The 24,418-nt window shown below is 37.9% G+C and overlaps 1 protein-coding gene across 3 annotated transcripts in view; it reads left to right on the forward strand.

Annotated features, from left to right (window-relative positions):
* The window catches only part of Ppargc1a (PPARG coactivator 1 alpha), a 641,385-nt gene extending 617,316 nt beyond the window's left edge, over nucleotides 1-24,069 (forward strand). For all 3 annotated transcript variants that reach the window (XM_036200661.1, XM_036200660.1, XM_036200662.1), the window contains 6 exons: nucleotides 2,324-3,239; nucleotides 3,749-3,853; nucleotides 4,008-4,128; nucleotides 14,839-14,960; nucleotides 15,305-15,456; nucleotides 20,139-24,069. In XM_036200661.1, coding sequence (XP_036056554.1) covers nucleotides 2,324-3,239; nucleotides 3,749-3,853; nucleotides 4,008-4,128; nucleotides 14,839-14,960; nucleotides 15,305-15,456; nucleotides 20,139-20,242 — 1,520 coding nt within the window. In that variant the 3' untranslated portion in view covers nucleotides 20,243-24,069. The remainder of the gene's footprint in view (nucleotides 1-2,323; nucleotides 3,240-3,748; nucleotides 3,854-4,007; nucleotides 4,129-14,838; nucleotides 14,961-15,304; nucleotides 15,457-20,138) is intronic.
* The last annotated feature ends 349 nt before the right edge of the window (nucleotides 24,070-24,418 follow it).

Below are 24,418 nucleotides of genomic sequence, written 5' to 3' on the forward strand. Positions count from 1 at the left end.
AAAATTTATTTCACTGGTATTTGTTGGCACTTACTCATCATTCATTTTTCAGTGTGTGTTGTATTGTGTATATGTGGTGTAGGTACTTATTAGTGCTGGTGTGCGTGTGTGTGTGTGTGTGTGTGTGTGTGTGTGTGTGTGTGTGTGTGTGTGTGTGTGAAGGTACACATTGATGCAGGCACATGAGATAGCCAGAGGTCAGAATCAGATGGCTTTCCTTAGTCACTCTTCATCTTTTATTTATTGTTTCTGAGACAAAGTCACTCACTGATCGTGAAGCTAGCTCATGGATTTCCAGCCAATGAGGTTCAGGGATCCATTTATCTCTGATGCTCATTACTTAGAGTTTCCGGTACATTCTGCCACTCCAGACTTTTTACAAGGGTGTTATTAATTTAAACTTGGGTTCTCATGCATGTACAATAGGCATGTTACTGGATGAGCCATCTCCCCAGTCCCTCATCTTCAATTTATGAGCATCTTTGACTCTAATGGGGACTATTCAAGAACATCTCTTTTTGACCATGAATACTTTAAAATGTGTTGTGTCGGTAACCAAAGATAACCTACGGTAGAAACCTCTATGCAAAAACAGAGCAATACAAAGTTTAAACAAAATGAGGAAGAACAGGAATAAGAACTTTGTAGTCTAGAAACAAGCCCTGCTCTTCCTAATGGAGAGGACAAAAAGACCATGCACCTCAATGGCACAGAAGTTTTATGCAAGAAAATGTTACCCGTTCTTCTGCTGCAGTAAAGAGTGGGTAGGTACATGGACGAATCCAGCTCCTGTGTGACTCAGGTGTGCCCAAAGGAAGAGTGTCCATGTCTGTATTCATATTTCTGAATGCCACCCCCACTTTTCTCCATGGAGATAATTAGCTCAGCATACTAAAAGTTGCCTATGATTGGGCCAGAAACTTTCCTTTAAGAAAAAAACGTTAATGTCTTCCACATCTTTTTCATCAAGTAGGCAAACAAGACAGCATCTTCCTGTTTATATCAAAATTACATGTGGCTCTCTGTGACCTACTTGGTTCTTGACATATTTATATTTTTTTCCAGCAAGGTAGGATTTTTTCCCCCTTGAAATGCACAGTTGCCTTGAGTCTCACCCCAGGCTTGTTAACAGACTTGAAACCTTTTTTTTTTTCTGCTGAATAGCATTCTCCCATCCTCCTAAATAGAAAAATCTATTGTAAACTAAAATGTTCCCTTGTAAGCATAAAGCCATTTGAACTACAGCCTGCCCTCCTTCAAGGTTCCTTGGACACTGGAGCTTCACAGTGATTCTTCCTGGGCAAGACAGAATGAATGGAGTTGATTCATAGTTGAGACTTAGAGGTAACAACTATGCCTCGGACTAGCTTACCCTGTCTTCAGTATTATCTGTAGAAAGGCAGACAAGGCACCAACCCGTAGACACTCCTGTCTTCCTCTATTTGTTCTTTATGTAATTAGCTGCTGAAGCTTTGAATCATTTCAGTCCTTCTGTCTCATGCCCTCACTGACAATGTGCTCTACATAAAATGGTCCCTTGGCATGGAGATATTTAGAGTCACTTTGCACTTAGCTTTCTGTTGCAGAACCGTATTTTAGAAAGAATGTATTAGTTATGCTTACAAGAATGTATTCTACCTACATTAGCCATGGTTTACTAAGTTAATGAACTGTGGAGACAAAGACTCATTGCCGTCAAGTTGTGGAGGGGCTCTGGTTCCCTGCCTTCAGCTGGGCCATCCTATTTTGCTGAACCTATTTCAAAGTTTTCTGTGTATGTCATTCTTATCCTGACCAAAATTTGCACTCATTCCACTTTAAGAAAAATATTGTCCCAAGGAGGAGATTCTTGATTGTTCTGAGAGCCTTGTACCACTTGTATTTTTCCTGCAGCGTTCTTTGCAGACAAATGCCACCAAGGAGGTACCGCAATTCTCAGATCCCACCACATCGATTGCCTTTAAGTGACCCCTGCGACACCCTTGGAAATGCCAGTGTTGGTGACACCTGCTGCTGGGGCAGCCAACAGTGACATGTTCTTGTTTTCTAGGCAGCAAGATTTGTTAGCATAGGTGTTTGAAATACACAATATCACAGCCCTTGCTACTGCCTGGGCTTGTCTATCCATCTTTTGTTGGGTGATAGGGACTTAGGAGAAGAGTCCATTTTTTAGAACTTGTCACGAATTTAGTTTCCTCCTTTTTCACTCAGTTTTAACGATAGTCTGAAATCTAAGAAAAATTAGAAAATGTGTTTTCCTTGAAGAACATTTTCTCTTTCTCTTCGTTTCCCCACATTTCTTCTTGATTCTCTTTTGTCATAGGCCTAACTCCACCCACAACTCCTCCTCATAAAGCCAACCAAGATAACCCTTTCAAGGCTTCTCCAAAGCTGAAGCCCTCTTGTAAGACCGTGGTGCCACCACCATCAAAGAGGGCCCGGTACAGTGAGTGTTCTGGTACCCAAGGCAGCCACTCCACCAAGAAAGGGCCGGAGCAATCTGAGTTGTATGCACAACTCAGCAAGTCCTCAGTGTTCAGCCGGGGACACGAGGAAAGGAAGACTAAACGGCCCAGCCTACGGCTGTTTGGTGACCATGACTACTGTCAATCAATCAATTCCAAAACGGATATACTCATTAACATATCACAGGGGCTCCAAGACTCTAGACAACTAGACTTCAAAGATGCCTCCTGTGACTGGCAGGGGCACATCTGCTCTTCCACAGATTCAGGCCAATGCTACTTGAGAGAGACTTTGGAGGCCAGCAAGCAAGTCTCTCCTTGCAGCACCAGAAAACAGCTCCAAGACCAGGAAATCCGAGCTGAGCTGAACAAGCACTTCGGTCATCCCAGTCAAGCTGTTTTTGATGACAAAACAGACAAGACCAGTGAACTGAGGGATGGCGACTTCAGTAATGAACAATTTTCCAAACTACCTGTGTTTATAAATTCAGGACTAGCCATGGATGGCCTATTTGATGACAGTGAAGATGAAAGTGATAAACTGAGCTACCCTTGGGATGGCACGCAGTCCTATTCATTGTTTGATGTGTCGCCTTCTTGCTCCTCTTTTAACTCTCCGTGTCGAGATTCAGTGTCGCCACCCAAATCCTTACTTTCTCAAAGACCCCAAAGGATGCGCTCTCGTTCAAGATCCTTTTCTCGACACAGATCGTGTTCCCGATCACCATATTCCAGGTCAAGATCAAGGTCCCCAGGCAGTAGATCCTCTTCAAGGTAAGGTTGTCAAAATCTACCCAATGCTAAAATGTTTCCTCAGAAATTAGAGGAAATATCCAACCTTAGGGTTGCTTTTCTCAGCCACTCAACCAATTAACTGAGGCTTGTACATCCCCACCGCTACTTTCCATGTTCTCTCACACACCCAACTCTGAGCACAGATACCTTGGTTAATCAGAAAACAGAGAGACATTTATAAGAAACTTGTTTGTGTAATTTTTTTTTCCATCACCTGCAAAGCAGCCCTGTGCCCAGAGAGTTGAGATTCATGGACAGCCTGGCCATCCCATGAACCATGGTAACATCAGTAAGAGACATGGGGAAGGAATTGATCGCGATTTTGGTCTCCAGTCTGACTAGCTGATGGCAAGCTGTCACTGGAAGGTCTTGCTAGTAAAGAGAAGGCAATTCATACAGCCCTGAGCTTCCAGTGATGTTCAGCGGTCCTGGTAATTTGGGCTAAAAGCCAGTTGCAAATGTACTTTTGGTTTTCTCCTCTCTCCCAGATCCTGCGACTACTATGAATCAAGCCACTACAGACACTGCACACACCGCAATTCTCCCTTGTATGTGAGATCACGTTCAAGGTCACCCTACAGCCGTAGGCCCAGGTATGACGCCTGTCCTTTTCCTTCAGCTCCCTTTATCCCCTCCTTTAGATGGCAAGACATTGCCCCAAACTCTTCTTGTCCCCTCCCCAAATGATAATGTATTTTTTCATACAAACAGAGGTGGTCGACCTAATGATGAAGTTATGCTTCCCAGGTATGACAGCTACGAAGCATATCAACATGAGAGGCTGAAGAGGGATGAATACCGCAGAGAGTATGAGAAGCGGGAATCTGAAAGGGCCAAGCAGAGGGAGAGGCAGAAGCAGAAAGCAATTGTAAGCAGCGTGGAGCTAATTTCTTTACTTTTCCTCAGAGACTTTTTATTTTGGCAGATTAAACAATAACCAAAAGTTAATGCTTCGTTAACAGGAAAATATTCATTTTTCTTTTTTTTTTTTGGCTTTAAAATTTCAGAGTCCTAAGGCTCTCTTATTTGAACAAATGGTGTCAGTATACTTCTCACTGCAGTTGAGTTTTGAAGTTCATTAACATTCTCAAGTTTTGTTTGGAAAAATGAAGAAAGGAGAAGGTTCTTGGGTCTGATAGGAGCTGGAGAACGTGCAGTTTTCTAGCTGCTTCCTGTTACTTCTTTCTTTTAGTGAGGCATGAGGAGATTACAGATTCCATTTAAAGTAATATTGGAAAATCTAACTAAGAAATTCAGTATTTCTTACTTCTGATGGGCCATCACCTGACTATGGGATGGTATTGATGCATTCACCTGCCATATGGGCAGTGCTGATGCTCATGTGTAAATATGCAAGTTACCACCGTAACTTGTTTGTTCTCTGAAATCCAATAATGTTTTCACAAGCTGCTAAAAATGTGGCATTCAAGTGGTCAAAATCCAGTACATGCCCATGGCAGACATTCTTAATCAATCATGGAACTCTGTCCCTCTCAGGTCCCACAGAGCCTTAAGGTCTTTCCCAGCATAGTGCTCCTGGGAGCTGTGGCTAATCAATGAGATATGGCACTGTTTTGGTTCACTGCACCTGCTGCCTGTCTATGCTAGCTGCTCCAAGTCACTGCACTGCAAGGCAGCATTTGACATAGTGAACCAAGCCTTAGAAAAATAAGCTCTAGCTATTAATGCTGGGTTTCTGTAGAACCTCCAAGGAAACCCAGTAATATCAACAAAAAATGAGAAAACAGTAAAATTCACCATATAAAACACATCATTGATGGTGTCAGATCAAGACTTAGCTGATAGTCACCAGCTAGAGTAGAAAGGTTCAATGAGAGCTTTGTTAACCATAGGAATTGAAAGAAAAAGTAATAAGAAATAATTGAATCATTAGATTGAAGTTCTGGGTGTGTGGTACGATTTAACTATGCATCCACCAAGGACTGAATCAAAGACATTCTGCAAATTATAACACTTTACCTATTTTTTTTCTCAATTTTTAAATAAGCTGTGATGTTAAGATTTGCCAGAATGTCATTAGTTCACACTTAGGAAGACTAATGAAAATGAAAATTTCAACTTTTCTAATATTGCTGTATTTAATTAATGGCCTATTCAATAATTATCATAATTCACATTTACAGAGTGCTGTATAGTTTACAAAGCCTTTTCACAGAACACATTGCAGTTACTAATTACAAAAGTGAGAGTCACGTTGAGAGAACATGCAGTAACATAGTGTTTGGTGATTCACTGCATTTACTGTTTATAAATTCATATCTTATAAAGTTCTTGATTCTCTTTCTTAAAGATAGGGTATTATTTGCTCATTTGGGCAAAATACAGTGCAATTCTAATCAAAGGCAGATGAATGTATTAATCAAAAAATGTAGATAAATGACATGTACTTATTTTATGCCTACCAAAATAATTTAGGTCTAGATACTTAATTAGAATAAAGAAGGGGAGGGAGATGTGCTTTTTTTTTTTTTCTGGATTAACTGTCTCTAAAAACATCTAGTAGTTTGCCATTAGTCCTGGTGAGGCAAAAGCTTTCTTAAACTCCCCCTTTCTTTCCTTTGTCTCTCAAATGTTGACTTAATTCTTTGACCAAGACAGTTCTTATTAGTTCCCTTTGAAAGAGGACTTGGAGTAATTCAGATGTCACCTTGGCTGTACGAAAACATTATGCATTAACTAGACACTGCTGAGACTTTTGGCATTGATATTTATTTAGATTTCAAAAAGTATTTGTAAGAAAAAAAACAAAAAAAACAGGGAACAGAAACTGTTTACTAACACATTGATCTCCAAGTAGTAAGTGCTTATACATGTTGGAGACTTTCTTTCCCACTTGGAAAGTTATATGCTATTTCTGTTGACCACACACAATTTCTCAGTATCTTGTGATAAGTAGTTGCCAGGTGCTTGAGATATGCATTTAGGCAAGACCTGGTACCCGAATCCAAAGAGCTTGAAGTCAGCTGACAGATAAAGATGCATAAGCAGAAAATATAATGTGATTAGTGGCTTGACAGAGGGTTCATCTAAGGTGCACGGTTTAAAGTGGTCATCTAGACCTGTGTGTGAGGAAGAACAAACATAGGAAAGTTAAAACTGCTCAAAATCCTGTGTAGGGAGAACAAAGGTTTTTAACAACTGGAATGTCCAATATGGCAGCCGAAATTAATTATATGGCTAGTTCTCTTAGGCAGAATTAAGATGGACCATGTGAATGGATTTTAAAGACTTGGTACAAAAAAAGGTTTGAAAGTTCTAAGTGTTTTTGCATGTATCATGAGTCATATGATATTTTAGATATTCTAAGCTGAATAGTATGCATGGTTAGAATTATTTTCTGTTTCTTTTTATATTACTTAATGTGACTTTAGAAAATTTTAGTTTACTTACATTGTAATGTGCTTTTATTGAACATTGTTATTCAATGTAGAGGCTGTGCCTATGAAGCATCCTCTGGAAAATAGTTCACTATACTGGAAACCTCTAGTGATTTAACAGTTAACATTGGGGCAGGATGGACCAGAAATAAGTCAATACATCTCAGTGGCAGGCAGATTTTGAAGTCATGTAACTCAGGCTAATGATTTTGAACACAGTGGCAGTATGTAATGACTTTACCCACAAAAAGATTTTTTAATTGGGTCTCTTCTTCCCGTTATAAAGGACTTCTTTCTTATGCCAATCATGGAAAAAACTACTTTTATGGATTTGAGCATAGCATGCCTCCAATGATTTTTTTCACCCATTTTCTTTAAATTACATTCAGGAAGTAGCCATGGGAGCCAAGATAGACCACCTAAGATAGCTAGATAGGTGACTTCCATTCAATTTTTGAGATGCCCTTAAAGTAATGGAATGAATAGCCACTTGAATTTGTAATGTCTTGGATGCCATGCTGCATTAACCACTAAGCAGAGCATTCAGTACTTAGGGACCAGCAATTTAGAAGTTCCACAAGAAAACTTAAAAAGCATTAAAAAGTGGTCATTGATATTTTGCAGAATAAGTGTACAGTTTTGTCTTCTGGGCTGCATTGCATCTATGTTGAGTTTTCAAGGAAAGTGCTTTAAGAGATCTGCACACTTGTCATGAATTGAAGCTCTAAAAGTCTTTACAGAGCCCAGGTTAGCTTCATAAAGCTAGCATTAACAATTAGAAACTACAAATACAGAATTCTCCATCATGATTGGATAATATCATTACATCAATGTCTGCTTTCACAGGATTTCCATCCAAAGTCATTCTCAAAACCCAATTGATTCTGCCTCTCTCTGTCCCCTAAGTTTAAAATAACTCAGATGAAACCAGAGCTATGAATGCCAGAGTTAGTACTTAGTGTCTGAACTGTCACTGTTTTAATTTCTTATTGAAATCCAAGTCCAACTCCATTTGCAATCTGTATAGTATCTGCCAGAAAACATGATAATGGGATGTTCATTTAAAGAACAAATCTAGACATTGTGATATGGCTCAGTGCTTAAAACCAAACCCAGATGCTGGGAAATGGCTAGACTCTCACATAGCTTTTCTCTGTTGGTGACTAGATAGTCCAGGAGTCAGGAGTCACAACCAATACATCATTACTGTTGATTATAGATGTCTCTCTCTAAATGTATAAACGTCTCTTATTCTGCTTAGAGAAAAGAATCCAGTTTCCTGTATGCCTTTTTTTCATAGTTTTTTAGTATTTAGCCTTTTCAAGGAATTGCCATTAGAGAGAAATATAACTATCATGACTTTAAGTTCAGCGTTGTCCCTATAGTGTGCACTTTGATATATTTAAATGATAGATATCATATTAAGTTTACACCTGTGCATACATACACACACACACACACACAGAGAGAGAGAGAGAGAGAGAGAGAGAGAGAGAGAGAGAGAGAGAGAGAGAGAGTACAATAACACAAGGACATTAATGCCTTTTTAAAAACAAAATTCTTAAAATTTCTTTCTATTTTTTAAAATTCATTTTACATACTAACAACAGACCCCCCTATCTTCCTCCTCCTGATCCCCCTCCATCTTCCTCCTAACCCCTTATCCACTCCTCTAAAATTGTAAGTTCTCCCATTGGGGGACAGCTAAGCCTGGCCCATTCAGTTGAGGCACGACCAAGCCCCTCCTCACTGCATCAAGGGTGATCAAAATGTTCCACCATAGGTAATGGGATCCAGCAAGCCAGCTCATACACTGGGGATAGATCCTGATCATACTGCCAGGGGATCATCAAACAGACCCAGCTACACAACTCTCTCCCGTATGCAGAGGGTCTAGTCTGGTCCCATGCAGGTTCCACATCTGTCAGTCTAATGCTTGTGAGTTCCTATTGCTTGGTTCAGTTGTCTTTGTTTATCTCCCCATCGTGATCTTGATCCCTCTTGTTCATGTAATCCCTCTTATCTCTCTTCAACTGGACTCTCAGATCTTGGCCTGGTGTATGGCTGTGGATCTCTGCATCTGCTTCCATCAGATCCTGGATGAAGACTCTATGATGATAGTTAGGGTATTTACTAATCTGCATACCAGTGTAGGCCAGTTCAGGTACCCTCTCCTCTATTGCTAGTAGTCTAATCTGGGGTTGTCCTTGTGGATTTCTGGGAATTTCCCTAGCACTACATTTCTTCCTTATCCCATAATGTCTCTTTCTATCAAGATATCTTTCATTGCTCTCCCACTCTGTCCTTCCCCTAGCTTGACCATCCCATTCCCTCATGTTCCACAGAATGGGACAAAATCTTCACCAACCCCACATCTGACCGAGGGCTGATCTCCAAATAGATAAAGACTTCAAGAAACTAAACAGAAAAATACCAAACAATCCAATTTTAAAAAATGGGCTACAGATCTAAACAGAGAATTCTCAACAGAAGAATCCCAAATGACCAAAAGACATTTAAGGAATTGCTTAGCATCCTTAGGCAGGGAAATGCAAATCAAAACAACTCTGAGATACCATCTTATACCTGTCAGAATGGCTAAGATAAAAAACACTGGTGAGAGCTTATGTTGGAGAGGATGTGGAACAAGGGGAACACTCCTCCACTGTTGATGGGAGTGCAAACTTGTACAATCACTTTGGAAATCAGTATGATGGTTTCTCAGAAAACTGGGAATTAATCTACCTCAAGACCTAATGCCGTTATTATAGTCAAGGTTTGGCAGGTACAAGAATATTCCAAAATTCATCAAAATATTTACATTGAAGATGTGTAACTTTTATATTCTGATTATATTAAAATAAAGTGCTCAAAGCACACCCTTATCAGTCTATATATTTGATTGTATCTCACCTTTTATTTGACAGTTTGCTCCTGAATTGATTCAGGGTAGCTTTAGCTGCTAGACTGGAAGACTTTATATAATATTTGCCTACAAATGATTTTTGGAAATCTGAATGCTATCATTTTTTCTCTGTTCTGAAAATATCCTTTAGTAGGAGCCATTTAGTTAATGGCTTTTCCACTACATAAGTTGTACCCAATATTAAGAGCAAGGACAACAGATTTTTTTCCATCATTGGTCTTTCTTTCTTGACAGCTTTATATCTAGCTTGCTGTCAACTCTGTTTACCTTTTTTGTTTTTGTTTTCTGTAAATAAGGTTATTGTAGCCAGGTGGTGGTGGTACATTCCCTTAATCCCAGCACTGGAGAGGCAGAGGCAAGCATAACTCTGTGAGTTCAAGGCCAGCTTGGGCTACAGAGTGAGTTCCAGGAAAGACTCCAGAGCTACACAGAGAAATCCTGTATCAAAAAACCAAAAAAAAAGTTTCTTTAACTAAGATATTCAGTCATGCACCATATTTATAGTACTGTGCGTGCATGATGTGTGGTGTGTGTGTGTGTGTGTGTGTGTGTGTGTGTGTGTGTGTGTGTGTGTAACTTAGGGACTTTGCATGCTGAGCATGGGCTCTACTCCCTGACCTACTCCTCCAGAAGTACTTTGAAAATTCTGCTGAAGACATTTTACAACTAATTTGGAAGTGAAAACAAAAATCTTTTGTTCAGAAGGTTAAAAATGGGTTTCCCTTTACAGAGAAAGAAAAATTAACTCTTTTTATGCTGCTCTGAAATAAAAATGTAGAATAAAAGTACTGGGAACCAAAATCAGAATTATACTAGACACATTGGTGTCTAAGATTATGGGACATTTTACTGAAATAATCCCTTTAAAAGTATCTACCCCATCACTTGGCCTATATAGTGCTCAGTAAATGTCAACTACCTACTGCTTCTCATCTCTCCTCAGTCAAACACCTCCTACTAAGAATCACTTATTATTTCATGAGAAACAACATTGCTTGTTTCCCCCAGCTAACCAGCAAGCTCTATTCTCTTCTTAATAAAGATTTTAGTAATATAAAGTCAGTTAATTCCATCATACTTTTTTCTTTATTTATCTCCTGTGTTTTAGTGTAACGAGGATTTACTGCAGTAGTTAATGCAACATAAATCTTCAGTTTTATTATCCACCCCATCAGCAAACTAGCCTTTGTGAAAATTGAAGCTAAAAGTTATTTGATAAATGTTCTATCCTCCTCAATAGTGAAAACTGGTCTGAAAATAATTTTTCAACCAGTGTTTTCCAAAGGTTCTGAGTTCCTTCAAGCCCCTAAGAAGTTAGAAATGTTACTAAACATTTTGATTTCTTCCCTTTCCATCTCCTGTTTAGAAATTAATGTCTTGAAAAATTGGATGCATTTTTTAAAGACATGAACTCTATTCATCCATCTAATTCAACTGCAATATGTTAAAAGGCTGATTCTTTGCTGGAAATCTTGGCCAATCACAAAAAGACTTTACTCTTTGCTGTCTAGAGGTGTCTTCTTTCTTTTTTTCATGTTTAGCATGTGGAAAATAAAGGACTTCTATGCATCTTAGAGCATCCTGGCATGCCTTCAATCCTCTGCTCTTTGTAATGTAGCAGGGCATGGCCCATCCTTGTGTTTCATAAAAAGAGTTAGTAGATTAAAAGGTAATTTGAGTGATGGAGGAGCAACTCTTTCGAGCTGAGTCTCCTTTCATCAAAGAATCTTTCAGTCCTAGAAAAGGTCCTCTGGGTTATCTCTTTTAGTGAAGATCATTGTGGCACACAGCTTTGTATAAAGCTGCAATTCAGAAACTGTCCCAATATGTCTGCACATATGGTCGATTTTCGCTTTAACTTCACATTTCCTTGAATACATAGGCTGTGTGTATTCCCATAATGGTAGCTGAGCAATTTCTATGCTATGGCTCAATTTCTTTCTTTCTCTTCTGCAGTTCCCTCTTTTTTCTTTACACAGTAGTAACTTCCCTAAAAGGCTCATTAAAAAAAATCCATAACACCATGCAAGCAGGCGCCAGGAAGTTTAAGTTTAGATAACAGTCCCATCACATTTGGCTGCTGGGCTGAAACTGGGTGCATAAATAGAATGGAATGTGGTGTTATGATTCCCTTGATAATATGTGTGAAGGGCTGCTTAGGCTCGAGCCTCACCAGCCATTTCTGTCTATTGAGGTATGTTGCATGCTCTGGAAAAACAATTTCAGCCTTCAGTTGTGACATACAATCTACATGGAAGTGAATCTTGAGTCTGCTTGATTTACTTCATCAGGTCTGTTAGGAGGCTTGATAGCATGGTCAGAGGAATTTTGTTCCACTTGTTTGAGTGGAGTCTCCCCTCTGATTTCCAGAGTTCATTTTTTTTTTTTTTAAGCTGAGGATCGAACCCAGGGCCTTGCACTTGCTAGGCAAAATTCGCAACCCATGAGAGTTCTTTTTTTTAAAATGAGTCTGCTTATGCAATAGTCTGCAAACATGCATCTATTCTACATAATAGCCTGCAAATATGCATCTATTCTATAGTTCGTACCCTTCAATCTGTAAATTCCTTCTGGTAACTCAATTGGCTGAGCTGCCTAGGCAGAGCTTTTCCATTAATAGAGGACCATAGTCATATAATATCCCCTTTATGCTAGAATATCTCAGAGAGTAAAGGCCACCCAGGCATGGTCATGTTAAAAGTATTAGTTGAGGATATAAGGGGATGCTTAGCTACTAAGATTACATTTTGTTCTTGAAGAGGATACAGATTTGGTTTAGCTCACAACTCCAGTTCCAGGGAATTCAGTGCCCTCTTCTGAACTCCATGGGTCACCAGGCACACATGTGATGCACACACATTGATTCAGGCAAAATAGTTGTGCACATAAAAAATATTAATTGATTTTAATTAATTTTATATCAAATATTTACTGAGATTCTTTTTCATACTTAAATTGAGACAAAGAATAGATATAGGTTCTAATTTCATGAGTTCTTCTTTGTATGAGGGAGAGAGTCATTAAGCAATGAATAAACTATAATAATTTAATTACACTTAAACAGAGAATGACAGGGAAACAGATTTCTTAAGGCCAGCTAATAAATAGCACTTCACCTGAATTCTCAAATGAAACAGCTATGGACCTTAGTGTAGTTCTAGGCAGTGAATATGAGGGGACAGGGGTACAATGTAGGAAATGTATTACAAAGTTACAATGGACCACCTTGTGCAAAGCCTTTGAGATAGAAGGAACACAGTGTCACTAGGAGCCTATAGAAGTTCAGCATAGAAACTAGAGACAAGGATGGACCATAGGAGAAAAGTCCAGATCATGCAGGGCCCACCTATTAGGTCTTGTTAGTGAATTAGATGTATTTTCAGAAGTATTAGAGACCATTAATGCATTTAATTTGGATGGCAAATGGTATGACTGAGTTCTTTTGACTTATAAAAAATTATTCCATCTATAGTAAAAGGACAAATTAAAGGGAGAAAACATAGACGTGTGGATTTAATTTGAAAGATATTAGACTAGTCCATAAAGGAAAGTTGGAAGTTTATCATGGGGGAGAGGGAATAAAGAAGATAAATTGGAGAGAGATTAAAGAGTTAAAACTCAACAGGATCTGGGTTCAATCCCCAGCACCCACTTGGTGGCTCATGCCTCTTTGTAATTCTAGCTCTGGAGGAATCCAGTAACTTCTCTTGGCCTCCTGGTGTGTAGCTAGAGAGTGTGCTTTGGCAAGGTTGTTTCAGTTTAAGAGGTTTAGAGGAAGTCTAATAGGTAGGTAGTTATCTGAAGCTCAGAGGAGCTTCCTTCCCTAATGAAAGTATTCAGTGGTGTAGTTTATATTAAATGTGAGTAGGCATAGATGAGCATGTCATCAAAGAAGCTGCAGAACATGCAGATTGTTCACTTCACAGGCGCTATTAAGTGCTCACTCTTAGACAGACCATTTGCTAATACTTGTGAAAAAAGGAAAGTCTCCCAATAAATATTGGCAGACTTCTCTCTGCCTTAAGCCTGAAATGACTTTTGCGGCTTCTAAGAATGAGGTACTCAGAATAACCAGAGAAAAACTCTTGGGCAGCTGAACCTACATGCTAGCCCCGTGTTCCCCAGACTTTGCTTTGCTCTTACTTCAATCTGTGCAACCTCAAGTTCATTTTGTTTTGCTTATCCATGGTAGAATCATAAACTAGTTGGTAAGGTCAGTCCTTATATTTACTCCAAATATTCTTTAAAACTTCTCTCAATTTTGAGATATTATTCAGTTTGGCCCCAGAACAAGCTATTCAAGAGTGTTTCTTTCACTAAGAATGAACCCCTCATTTATATGAAAGGAAGCTTATCTTCAGGCAACAGTATTGTCTTCCTGTATTTTGTAGGTTATAAATTTCTAATGGCTTCTACATTGAGATCGTATTGACCTCACTTGTAGAAATGAGGCTACACCCCTCTAGTCTGTTCCTAAAATAGGACTGGATCTATTGGCAAAGTAAAACTTACATCTTTTTTCATTTGGCTCTTACTCTTCAGAGACCCATGGCTAAAAATGGCCTACATTTTAAGACTGTTTCTCAAATGATTCTCTTTAGACCAAATACTTTAGAATTGCTGTGGTCTTTGCTATGAATGATGATCATTGAAGTTTATCCCCCATCTGTTTCATTTATTTACCTTCTGGATAAACCCCAACAGTTGCACTTTGAACACGTTCCTTCAGGAAGATTTTTATTGGGAGGGATTAGAGATTAAGAATCATCCTTTGAGGATGTCAAAATTTGTACATTTTCTGATTAGAAGTCTGAGTTGATGGGAAATTAAATAGTTTTATAAGCAAGGTTAGTTATTGTACCAATTTTCATGATTAATAACTAAGTCATAAGTGCTTACATATTTCCTATGTATTGGTTATATTACCGGGTGATTTTAATCTCATGGAATGATTGTCTTTTCTGATACATGAAATTCATGTGAAGAAGGACAAGAGTGAGACAGAAGAAGTAAAAAAGGGAATATCCATGGAGAAGAAAGCTTCAGTGTGACTGAGGAGCCTGAACTTAAGGCATGGAAAGTCAAACTTGGTTCCTATATGGTATTTTTTCCTTAGGTGTGATATCTGGTTTGCTCTAGTGAGATTGCTCTGTAAATTTTTGTACACGATTGTACGTTTATGGATGCTTCTGGTGGCACATCTGCATTTTGTCTCTGGAGCTAGAAAATGTCTCTCCTTCCTTTCTGCTTATAGGAGGAACGCCGTGTGATTTACGTTGGTAAAATCAGACCTGACACAACGCGGACAGAACTGAGAGACCGCTTTGAAGTTTTTGGTGAAATTGAGGAATGCACAGTAAATCTGCGGGATGATGGGTGAGAATCTTCAAAATTATTTCTTGTTTAGGAGCTGACGTATGTTAAAAATTATGACCCTAAGATTACTGGGAGGGGAGTTGCCAATGTAAGTGCTTTGACAGATGACATGTTGAGTTCAGAACCTTATTTATTTTCTTTCATCCCTATTTATTAATCTTTCTAGTTGAGATTTCCTGTCTCAGAATAAGTATTTAGCTGCCTGACAGGACAATCACACTGATAAATGGATGTGGTGGCAGAGACGCTGGCACCAGTGATGTCTCCCAAAGTGGAAGGGGTTGCAGTCTTCTGTGCCAGTGCTACATCACCAGGTCTGAATACCTCTTCCCTGCCCATTGCAGAGACAGCTACGGTTTCATCACCTACCGATACACCTGTGATGCTTTTGCTGCTCTTGAGAATGGATATGCTTTACGCAGGTCAAATGAAACTGACTTTGAGCTGTACTTTTGTGGACGGAAGCAGTACTTCAAATCTAACTATGCAGACCTAGGTACGGTATGTAACTGTTTCACATGGAAGGGTGAAACCATAGCATAGAGCTCAAAAATGGAAGTGGGCATGCTCCACAGACACCTTAGGTTAGGCCATCACTAGGCTTTACTGAAGGGGGTATATGAATACAGTTTCTTTTGTTTTTGTAGGATACCATTTCAGAAGCAAAGTGCTTAAGTCTGAGCCACAAAAGGCAGATATTCTTGAACATAAACAGACACTAAGCCATTTGTGGTGTTTGTGTGTGGTGTGGGTATTGTCTTATGTGTGTGTGCATGTGTCATCTGCATTTGGATCTACATTTATTCAAGTTTTGCACATGTCTGTGTTTGTAGTCTGTGTTTTCTCTCCATACTTACCCTCAATCTTTCTTATAAACTCAAGCACTGTCATTGTGGTACAGGGTATGACAAGGACTTTTTCTTCCTTTCTTATTATGTCACAAGCACTTGGAAACACTCTCATTATCTATGAATTATACTCAAGAAGAGCAAGCTGAAGTCCATTAGCTAAATGACAACATACTTACTTTCTTGAGAATAAAATAAAACAAAAACCAAATATGTGGAGTATTTCCAGATCCTACACATTGTATAGGAAGCTAAGCATACAATTGCCATTTGAGAGAAAATCACAGTGGGAGGTATGTGCTGTTATCATGCCCAGTGTACATTCAGTTAAAATAAAATACATATAACTAGTTTTTCCCTGTTCCAAGGAGATTCTTTAGATTAAAGTAAAATTCTGATCAGCTTATTACTCACAGATGATACTATTACCAACTGATTTCAGAATATTTTCTTAGAGTTCCTCCTGTCCTAAGGTTGAGTTCACATTGTGTATGTGCACATATGTGCTTAGACATGTACAAACAGCTTAAGTTCTGTCTTTTTCTGCAAATATATATATATATATTCCTTATGTGATTCACAGGACCACAAATAACTCATACATATATTTTAATGGCTGCATACTATTTTCCTGGGCATGTAGTATCATTATAGTTAGATAATTCATTCTAACTCTATTTGTATTCAATTTTTAATTTTTTGATGTTATAAATAATGCTACAATGGACATCTTAATGTCCTTTCTAATTTTAATTTTGCTCTATTGCCTGCCATTTCCTATCTAACGTGTGTGTTATACGCCTTTTAATTCTTTGAGGAAGGAATGAAGAAAAGTGGCAAATGTGCATATCATGATTATTTTAAATTAATTCATAATAAGCATAAAATTAGCATGCACATCTATTCTTCAGCATTATTAGCTATCCATTCACAATTGCTCTGATGCGGTATAAAGACAAAAACGAATAGCAAATACTGGGACTTCTTTTTCCCTTGCAGTACAGTTGTGTCTTCCTGGAGTAATTGATATAGGTACTGTGCATTGTTCAGGGAAAATATGCTATAATTCACTTCACAAGCTAAATAGATAGAGGGAAACAGGGGAGCGGCAGCTGACTGCTAGAGAGATAGAGGCCTAGGGATGAAAATATAAAACGTGGCAAGTCATTTGTTCAAATGGTGGCTGATAAAAACAGTCAAGACAGATTGAAGCCTTGAGTTGATTTGACTTATTTTCTTCGGTGATGAAGGCTAGGGTGTTTCTGCTCTCTCACAACATCTAGAGTTTAAAACAAGCTACCTAGAGGGGTCTTTAGATAATGATTCATCACGGCAGAGGGAGGATTGGATGGTATTTCCAAATTGAACTGGCACCTCCCTGAAATATTTCTAAGAAGAATGCTCTTTCTTAGTTCGTTGTCTTCCTGTGTAGCCAGCAGCCATGGGAATTTTGCCCTTGCTAAGCTCATTCACTATGTTTTGTAAAGCATGTTTGTTGCATATTGCAAAAGCATGGGATACTCAAACTCTCTAAAGCATATCCAGGACATCAAGGTGTGGTTGTTCTGAACATATTCATGAGGTAGCCAAAAGAGCCTAAGCAATACAATCATGTCACCCTGTGTTTGAGACTTGGATCACTGCTGATCTTGGGTAAGCATTTCAGCTCCACTATCTTCTGATTATTTCTTCATAAAATAACATATTTTTGTGGAGGCATATTCAGTGTCTGTGGAGGAGCTGACATCACAATGCCTACTATAAAATGAATAGGCTATAATTAAAAGTACAAGCAATAAGAAGTTAGAAATTTAGGATTGTTTTAAATGGAAGAATTAACATTAGGATCTAGCTTAGGAGCTCAATGAAAATTTCACATGTCTTATCTTTGTTTCCACAAAGAAATTAGATTAAATGTTTCAAGTCATGTGTGATCCCTAAATAAAAGGAACATAATAATGGACTACATACATAAAGGAATTGGAAACTCATAGATACATTAAAATTAAGCAAAACCAATGTGATACATATTAATTTTACTGGAATAGGAAAATGTGCTATTATTTTAGACAGATTCTACCTCCCCCCCCCCCGTTTTATTTGCTTCTCCAAATGGAGTTACCCTGCCACATGCATCCTATTTTTCTATCACAGAAACTGGCTAATGATGACTACAATACTATTAGAAGCAAATATAATGATTGCAACTACAACTTTTTAGTCAGTTTTAAATGTGAGAGTGAAAATTTTATGTGACTTGATTAGGGCTATGGTGGTGAGGCCAGGATTTGAAGTTTACTCTGCTACCTAGGAATTTCTACCTATTGGTTCTATTTACTGTTTTGTACACTAATGACTCTTACTAACAAAATGCCTTGATAAAAAAAAATATTAAGAAGGGCTGGATATATGGATCAGCAGTCTAGACTATATATTACACTTTCAGAGGACCCAGATTCAATTACCTGTACCCTCATGGTGGCTCACAACCATCTACAACTCCAGTTTCAGGGGAACCAACACCCTCCTCTGCCCTCTACCGGATAAGGCATGCACAAGATACACATACAAACTTGCAGGCAAAATACTCATGCACATAAAATGAAGTGAATAAATATAAATTTAAAAAAAAACATTAATCATGAAAGACATGATCAGAACAGGGTGAATTTGTATTAACAATGCAATAGCTTTGATTAAGTATTAATAATACACAGAAATCATGTTCAGGCATATATGAAAAATGAAATACTTTATTTACTCAAACAGATTATACTGTCAGATACTGCATGTGTATATGTGTGTGTATGTGTGTGTGTGTGTGTGTGTGTGTGTGTGTGTGTGTAAAACTTTATATTTTCTCTTGCCATTTATTGGTTAATAATTTTCAGATCACAATGTTAATAGTATATGGGTGCCTGAGATTGAATGCATCCATTCAACATTAAGTTGACTATCTACCTGGTGCCAATAGTTTCCAGGTGCCAAGATAATGCAAATGTGATGATTTTTTATTTCTATTAACATGGCACCATTGTTTATAACAATTTCTTTTGAAAATAATGAGGTGAATTTTAGTGTATTCCACATTTTTCATCATATCTTACTGTGTTCCAATATCTTCTCTTCAATATAAGGGGACATGATGGAGTTCCTACCATCATCTCATACAGGAAAATCCTTTTTGGATGCCTATTAAAAGGCATAATGTGTGTGCTTGTGTAGGTGGGTGTCTATGTGAAGTCCATCACAGTAAAGAAACTCTTGAGAAACATTGCCTCACACATAGCATTCTGAATATTTATCAATGGAAATATACAACATTAAATTCTGGATTAATTACCCTTAGGGTAATACAGCATTAGGTGACTGAATTCTTCTCTCAATTTCCTCCATGAAGTAAAAGTGCAGACTGCCCTTCCTGGTTCCCTAATGTCTTTTGTCTTACACACTACTCCTGAGCTGCACCATCAACCCCAGCTAAGCATGTCTTCATGTTGGGATTCATGCTTCCATATTCTCTACTCTTGCATACCTGTCATTTGGATTTTTGCACTGTCATTTAGCACAGGAAAAATGTGAAATATGTATATGATTAGTAGAATTGTTAATGTGTCCCTGAAAGGTTTTATTTCCCTTCAAAAATACTCTCCAAGAAAGTAATTTATTCACAGGAGGCTTTGGCTATATTTCCAAGAAACTCTTCCTCACTTGTAAGACCAACATGTACTATATACCTTTTTTATAGATATAAATAAAGAATAGCTAGAAGTGTTCGACAGCATTTTACTTTACACACATTGCTAAATACAAGTGTTTTAAAAATTATTTGAAGTTTTATGATTTTGCATAAGCCCACATGTTGAAATCTAATTTGAACAAATTGAAAAATCCAAGACATTCTAGAATGATCTTTGTCCTTCCTAATCAACTAAATTTTATGCTCAACAAGTTAAATCCATTGAGTGGGAAAATTATTTCCAGTTTCTACTTGTACCTTTCCATATAAGTTACTGGGAAACCATTGGGAAAATGGTTAAAATGCCAATATAAGAGAAAGCTGGTCACTTATAAAGATATTAAATATTAAATAACTATTGAAGTCTACTACTCCTGTGTACCCTGAGTTTTTAGGTATACAATGAATCAATAGCTTTTTGTTTTTTAAAGTCAACTACTCCCTTCTGTATTGACATTTATATATTCAATAAAATTCAGGCATTGTTTTTAAGTACATTGATTTGCTGTGTTACAATTGAACCAGGTATCTTGAATTACATTGAAGGCCACAAGCAAAGGGTGCATCTAACCTGGCTTGGGTTTCTTTCAGATTCAAATTCAGATGACTTTGACCCTGCTTCCACCAAGAGCAAGTATGACTCTCTGGATTTTGATAGTTTACTGAAGGAAGCTCAGAGAAGTTTGCGCAGGTAACGTGTTCCCTGGCTGAGGATGACAGAGAGATGGTCAATACCTCAAGGGACAGCGTGTCCTTTCCCAAGACTCTTGCAAGTCATACTTAGGAATTTCTCCTACTTTACACTCTCTGTACAAAAATAAAGCAAAACAACAACCACCATACTAGAACAAGAACAACAACGGTTTACATGAACACAGCTGCTGAAGAGGCAAGAGATGGAATGATAATCCAGTAAGCACACGTTTATTCACGGGTGTCAGCTTTGCTTTCCCTGGAGGCTTTTGGTGACAGTGTGTGTGTGTGTGTGTGTGTGTGTGTGTGTGTGTGTGTGTGTGTGTGTACTTGTTTGGGAAGTACATGTAAGCTCATGTGAGGACTTGGGGACACCTGACCAGAATGAACAAGGGCAAAACCCTTCAAATGGCAGCATTTCCATGAAGACACACTTAAAACCTAGAACTTCAAAATGTTCATATTCTATACAAAAGGAAAATAAATATATATAAATTAAAAGAAAAGAAAACTCACAAACCACCCTAAAAATGACACTGCTGATGTTTGCTGTCAGCCTCCGGTACTGTCTTTTCAGAAAGTGCAAAACCAACCTGCAGCAAGCTCTCTCTCTAAATGTAACGATTATGTGACAATCCCGAAGACACTACAGGTTCCACAGAACTAATATACCCCCCTCTCTGTCTCTCTGTATCTCTGTCTCTCTCTGTGTCTCCCTCTCTCCCTCTCTCTCTTTCCTTTTGCCATGGAATCTGGGTGGGAGAGGATACTGCAGGCACCAGATGCTAAACTTTCCTAACATTTTGAAGTTTCTGTAGTTCGTCCTTTGTCCTGACACCTATGTATATGTCCAAAATGTTGATCTTCTACTGCAAATTTTGAAAAGCCTTGTCATTGGTCAAGCGGGGAGTGTGTTCGGCGGTTCCTCCTGAGGAGCAGACATGGTGTTACATGACTACTGAAAGTTGACTAGAACTCTCTGGATGTGTTCAGAGAGTGTAATTGCTACATTCTCTGATGTAGTTAAGTATTTACAGATGTTAAATGGAGTATTTTTATTTTATGTACATACTCTACAACTATGTTCTTTTTTGTTACAGCTATGCACTGTAAATGCAGCCTTCTTTTCAAAACTGCTAAATTTTTCTTAATCAAGAATATTCAAATGTAATTATGAGGTGAAACAATTATTGTACACTAACATATTTAGAAGCTAAACTTACTGCTTATATATATTTGATTGTAAAAAAACAAAACAAAACAAAACAAAACAAAAGACAGCGTGTGTGTGTGTGTCCGTTGAGTGTAACTACAACAAAATGACGCTTCACGCACATCCATCCCTCCTTAGGAGCTTCGATCTAAGCATCTTGTCAACAACAACAAAAATCCTAGGCCCCTAAAGGTATTAACCACTTCTGCGATATTTTTCCACATTTTCTTGTTGCTTGTTTTTCTTTGAAGTTTTATACACTGGATTTGTTAGGGGAATGAAATTTTCTCATCTAAAATTTTTCTAGACGATATCATGATTTTATGTAAAGTCTCTCAATGGGGAACCATTAAAAAATGTTTTTATTTTCTCTATCAACAGTAGTTTTGAAACTAGAGGTCAAAAAAATCTTTTTAAAATGCTGTTTCATTTTAATTTTTGTGATTTTAATTTGATACAAAATGCTGAGGTAATAATTACAGTATGATTTTTACAATAATTAATGTGTGTCTGAAGACTATCTTTGAAGCCAGTATATCTTTCCCTTGGCAGAGTATGATGATGGTATTTAATCTGTATTTTTTACAGTTATACATCCTGTATAAATACTGATATTTCATTCCTTTGTTTACTAAAGAGACATATTTATCAGTTGCAGATAGCCTATTTATTATAAATTATGAGATGATGAAAATAATAAGGCCAGTGGAGACTTTCTCCCCAGGATACATGGCGGTTGTCAGGTTGGAGTGTTAGTTCTTCATCTGGGAAACTCAGCTCCCGCAGAAGAGTGTTCCTTTTCTCACTAGCATGGCCTCTGACATGACCATGATGTTGTTCGTGGTAACATTGCTTCTGCTAAATTTAATAATGATAATAATAACAAACGTCAGAAAAAAAACCCTCCATTTTGAGCATCAGGATTTCATCTGAGTGTGGAGTCACTGCCATGGAAGTCACGAAAATTTGTAGTATGTTTTTTGATTTCCAAATGGAGATGCGTTTACTGTTTGGCTGACGTGACTTTTCTGGAAGATGTGATAGACCTAACTAACTACTGACTTAATTGTTCTTTTCCTTTCTCTCACCCAACACGATCTTACAAAATGGGTTTCACCCCCAGGCCAATGCAGCTAATTTTGACGGCTGCATTCATTTATCACCAGCATATTGTGTTCTGAGTGAATCCACTGTCTGTCCTGTCGGATGCTTGCTCAAGTGTTTGGCTTATTATTTCTAAGTAGATAGAAAGCAATAAATAACTATGAAATAAAAGAATTGTGTTCACAGGTTCTGCGTTACAACAGTAACACATCTTTTATCCGCCTAATTCTTGTTCTGTAGGTTCGATGCAGGTATTTTAACTCTTTGTGAACGCCAAACTAAAGTTTACAGTCTTTCTTTCTGAATTTTGAGTATCTTCTGTTGTAGAATAATAATAAAAAAGACTATTAAGAGCAATAAATTATTTTTAAGAAATCAATATTTAGTAAATCCTGTTATGTGTTTAAGGACCAGATGCGTTCTCTATTTTGCCTTTAAATTTTTGTGATCCAACTTTAAATACGTTCTCTGTTTGCCCTGGATCATGGACATGACTGAAATACGTGGTTTCTTTTCTTACTTATCAAAAGACAACACTACAGATTTCATGTTGAGGATTCATTGATCTCCCTCACCCTCTGGCCTGACAAATCTTGTTACCATGAAAATAGTTTACCTCCATGGACTTCAAATTGCATCTAAAATTAGTGAAGCTTTTGTATCTTATGCAGACACTGTGGGTAGGCCATCAAAATATAAGCTGTAAGCTATGTTCCTTTCATTTTTTTTTTACTTCTTTTGGGAGAGAATATTTCCAATAAACACATGCAACCCAACATCATGGGAGGCAAATTTCAGCATAGATCTATAAGACTTTCAGATGACCATGGGCCATTGCCTTCATGCTGTGGTAAGTACTACATCTACAATTTTGGTACCCGAACTGGTGCTTTAGAAATGCGGGGTTTTTATTTAAAAAAAAAAAAAAAGAAATGTAGCCGAATAATTCTTTCAGTGCAACAAAGCTAGTTTTTGTAAAGGAGTCTGAGAACAACGGTTGGGCTGTCAACACTCAAAGCAGCAGAGAGGAAACTTGGCACTATTGGGGTAAAGTGTTTGGGTCAGTTGAAAAAAGGAAACCTTTTCATGGCTTTAGATGTGAGCTAACAGTAGGTAATGATCATGTGTCCTTTTTTGATGGCTGTACTGAGAACTTCAATCACTGTAGTCTAAGATCTGATCTATAGATGACCTAGAATAGCCATGTAATATAATGTGATGATTCTAAATTTGTACCTATGTGACAGACATTTTCAATAATGTGAAAACTGCTGATTTGATGGAGCTACTTTAAGATTTGTAGGTGAAAGTGTAATACTGTTGGTTGAACTATGCTGAAGAGGGAAAGTGAGCGATTAGTTTGAGCCCTTGCTGGCTCGTTTCCACCTGCCAATTCTACATGTATTGTTGTGGTTTTATTCATTGTATGAAAATTCCTGTGATTTTTTTTTTAATGTGCAGTACACATCAGCCTCACTGAGCTAATAAAGGGAAACGAATGTTTCAAATCTACTTCTGCTTTTCTTATTTATCGGAACCAAATTATTGGCATGTTTCTCAGATCAGTACACATCACTGCTTATTATTCAGTTTTCTCCCAGGCTCTCTCCCTTTCTCCCTGCTTTTCTGTATTAATGGATGTGCTTTCTTTTTGAGGACATGTGCACCTCCTGTATTTTGCCTAGTATTTTTCAAAGTGTAAAAGGCAGATGTGGTTGATATCTATAATGAAGGTTGAGAGGGTGAAAAGTGACATGGAACTTTATCAAATGCTTAGCTCTACTTGTGCAAGTAACCGTGGAAAGTATGCACTTTTAGGGATAAGCTATTGCCTGGAGGGTTATTAGGTAAATATTTAGTG

Source organism: Onychomys torridus, chromosome 10 (assembly GCF_903995425.1).
Source record: "Onychomys torridus chromosome 10, mOncTor1.1, whole genome shotgun sequence".
Taxonomy (NCBI): domain Eukaryota; kingdom Metazoa; phylum Chordata; class Mammalia; order Rodentia; family Cricetidae; genus Onychomys; species Onychomys torridus.